The 2,780-nt window shown below is 57.1% G+C and overlaps 2 protein-coding genes across 4 annotated transcripts in view; one reads left to right on the forward strand and one right to left on the reverse strand.

The window, feature by feature from the left end:
* mea1 (male-enhanced antigen 1) overlaps positions 1-777 on the forward strand; it is a 5,021-nt gene extending 4,244 nt beyond the window's left edge. For all 3 annotated transcript variants that reach the window (XM_016666581.1, XM_007542943.2, XM_016666582.1), the window contains exon 4: positions 301-777. In XM_016666581.1, coding sequence (XP_016522067.1) covers positions 301-476 — 176 coding nt within the window. In that variant the 3' untranslated portion in view covers positions 477-777. The remainder of the gene's footprint in view (positions 1-300) is intronic.
* ppp2r5d (protein phosphatase 2, regulatory subunit B', delta) overlaps positions 694-2,780 on the reverse strand; it is a 5,342-nt gene continuing 3,255 nt past the window's right edge. The window contains exons 7-13 of the mRNA XM_016666578.1: positions 2,595-2,765; positions 2,395-2,522; positions 2,217-2,318; positions 2,071-2,143; positions 1,951-1,998; positions 1,759-1,869; positions 694-1,689 (exon numbers count right to left, since the gene is read on the reverse strand). Of these exons, the coding sequence (XP_016522064.1) occupies positions 1,570-1,689; positions 1,759-1,869; positions 1,951-1,998; positions 2,071-2,143; positions 2,217-2,318; positions 2,395-2,522; positions 2,595-2,765 (753 nt within the window). The 3' untranslated portion in view covers positions 694-1,569. The remainder of the gene's footprint in view (positions 1,690-1,758; positions 1,870-1,950; positions 1,999-2,070; positions 2,144-2,216; positions 2,319-2,394; positions 2,523-2,594; positions 2,766-2,780) is intronic.

A 2,780-nucleotide genomic window follows, 5' to 3' on the forward strand; every position in this document is an offset into this window, starting at 1 on the left:
ATGCTCTCTGGTATTGTTCAGGGGTCCGGACCAAATGTGGATTCAGGCCGGATCTGGCCCGCGGGGCGTAGTTTGGGGACCCCTGGGTTAGAGGAACCGGATCGGATTTAGGATTCTGTTTAGAGGTACCAGAGATTAGGCTGTCTGGAACTGGGTCAGGGCCCGGTCCAGGTTCTGCTGTCCTGCTTACGATGAGGAACCACTAAAGGAACAGATCAGGTTAAAGGTCGTGCAGAACATCACTTCCTGTTTGACCCTAACCTAAGCGGTGTGATCTGACATCACTTCCTGTCTCTGCAGCCCATGTGGAGCTGGTGAAGAGGACGATGGCGGGCGTGGCGCTGCCCTCGCTTGGCGTGCCGCCCTGGGCGCAGCAGATCTCTGACGCCCAGTGGAGCGATCTGGTCCAGAACACACTGCAGGAGCGCCAGAGTTCTGCCGGGCTGCGGATGCTGCGCCGGAACCACGTCCCCTGAACGCACCGCCATCCCTACAGGACCCTGAACGCACCGCCATCCCTACAGGACCCTGAACGCACCGCCAGCAGCTGCAGCCTCGGCCGCTTTTGGTTCCGATCCGACCCAGATAACTGTTTACTGACTCTTCTTTCTTGGTTTAGTCTGGACCAGCTTCCTTCCCGTCTCATTGCTCTCATGTTTCCTGTTGTGTGTAGAAACAGGAAGTGGTCATACATGGGGGCGGGATCTGCTTTATTTCTGCTGTACATGAACATCTGTACAAATCACCATGTGATGCTCAATAAACATCTGGAACAGCGCCGCCTGGTGGTGTCACGACATGGGGGTGGTGGGGGCGGAGCTTATCACAGCCAATGGGATGATGACGTGCCGGCTCAACAGCTGGAAGAGCGATGAAGAAAAAACGGATGTGCTGTGGGCGTGGCCACTCTGGGCGTGGCCTCCATGGGGGTGTGGCCTCCCTGACATCACAAAGCCCCTCCCCCACCTCAGAGCCGGTTAATTAAACGATTTGTTTCCTCTGACCAATCAGAGTTCATGTCTGAAATGCCTGGAGGAACTGGCACCCATCGCATCACTTCCTGTGGTGACTGGACCATCAGAACCGTCAGAACCAGGCTTGGTTCCTGGTGTTTGGGTCTAAGCCCTGATTGGCGGTAGCCCTGGCGGAGGCCACGCCTACATTCACTGCGTCTATGCAGATCCAAACCTGATTGGCTAAGTGAGGTCAGAGGTCACAGGGACATTCATCCACACTGCATTCAAGTGCAGTAGAGCACAACAGGAGCCTGAAGGCCCCACAGTTTCCATGACAACACCTGGGCAGCCCATAATAGGGGTGGGGCTGGAGCAGCCAATCAGGACGCACCTCTGGGCTCCTGCTGTAGACTCCGACGATGCGTTCAGGCGCTCGGTGGCGGTCTGAACCGCGGCAGCCTCAGGGGAGATGTGGGCGTGGCTTGTGGGGTGATGTCCAATCACAGTGGAACGCTGAGACACGGCACATGGACAGACGGGCGGAGCTTCTAGTGTCCTACTGGTTCGGGCCACCAGGGGGCAGAGCCGCGGAGAGGGCGGGGCCTCATGGGGGTCAGAGAGCCTCCTGATTGGCTGTGAGGAACTCCTCGGCCCTCTGATGCGCCTCCAGAGCTCTGATGGTGTAAACGTCCTGCGGCAGCTCCGACTTCCTGCGCATCAGCTCCTTCGCCCCCTGCAGGCCAGACCGAGAACTGGTTAGCCACCGCTAGCTAGCGTAGCTCAGGTCAACAGGTGTGTCTACCTGGGACGCCTCCGTCTCCACCGTCTTCTTCAGCAGCTGGATGTCCTCTGCTGTCGGAGTCTCTGTCTCCATGGAGATGAAGGCCATGCCGCCATCGCTGAACATCAGGAACTGGAACGCAGCACGAGTCAGAAACACACACACACACACACACACACACACACACACACACACACACAGAGCATCACTCACCTCTTCCTGTGGGTGGAGTCCAGGCTGCAGGGGGTGGAGCTTATTGCTCTGCAGGTAAACAGAAGGAGACATGATGCCCAGAGACTTTCATCATCTTCATCGTCATCCTCAGCCCCCTACCTGTGGGTTCTGCCGGGCCAGATCCTCGATCTTCATCCAGACTTCGTCCCGCTCCTTCAGCTTGTATTTCTCTCTGCATGAGGAGCAGAAACAGGTCAGTTCTGTTGGTCCGGTCCGGTCCAGAGGTTCTGGTTCCTAGAACCTACTTCTGCTTCTCGGCCTTGTAGTGCTGAGTGCAGTCGTCAAACAGCTTCTGGTTCATCTCCATGAAAAGCTTCAGAGCGTTGTAGATCAGACCGTGGATGGTCCTGAGGAAGAGGAGGAGGAAGAGTGTGTGTCGGTGTGTGTGTGTCGGTGTGTGTGTGTCGGTGTGTGTGTGTGTACTTGTTCCAGTGGCTCTTGGAGTTCTTGTAGAGAGCAGGGAACATGATGGGGAGGATCTTGGCGGCGTTGTCGCTGATCAGACTCATGATGTACTCGTTGTTCCAGTAGTACAGCGCTCTCTCTGCCACCTGGAACCACAGCAGAACCTCCATTAGAACCAGCAGCTGCTGCCGATGCCGGCCCGGTTCTGGTTCTGGTACCTGGAAGTGTGGGCTGGACACACACTTGGCCAGCTGCCTGAAGAGCGGCTCCTGCACCTTGACGAACTCGGCCGGCTCGATGACATCCAGGATCTCCTCCAGCTCGTTCAGGAACATCACCTCCTTCGGACTGTGGGTTTTGGGCCAGAACTTCAGCAGGCCCATGATCACCTGGGGAGGTCAGGG

The sequence above is a fragment of the Poecilia formosa genome, unplaced genomic scaffold (assembly GCF_000485575.1).
Source record: "Poecilia formosa unplaced genomic scaffold, Poecilia_formosa-5.1.2 Scaffold745, whole genome shotgun sequence".
Classification (NCBI taxonomy): Eukaryota; Metazoa; Chordata; class Actinopteri; order Cyprinodontiformes; family Poeciliidae; genus Poecilia; species Poecilia formosa.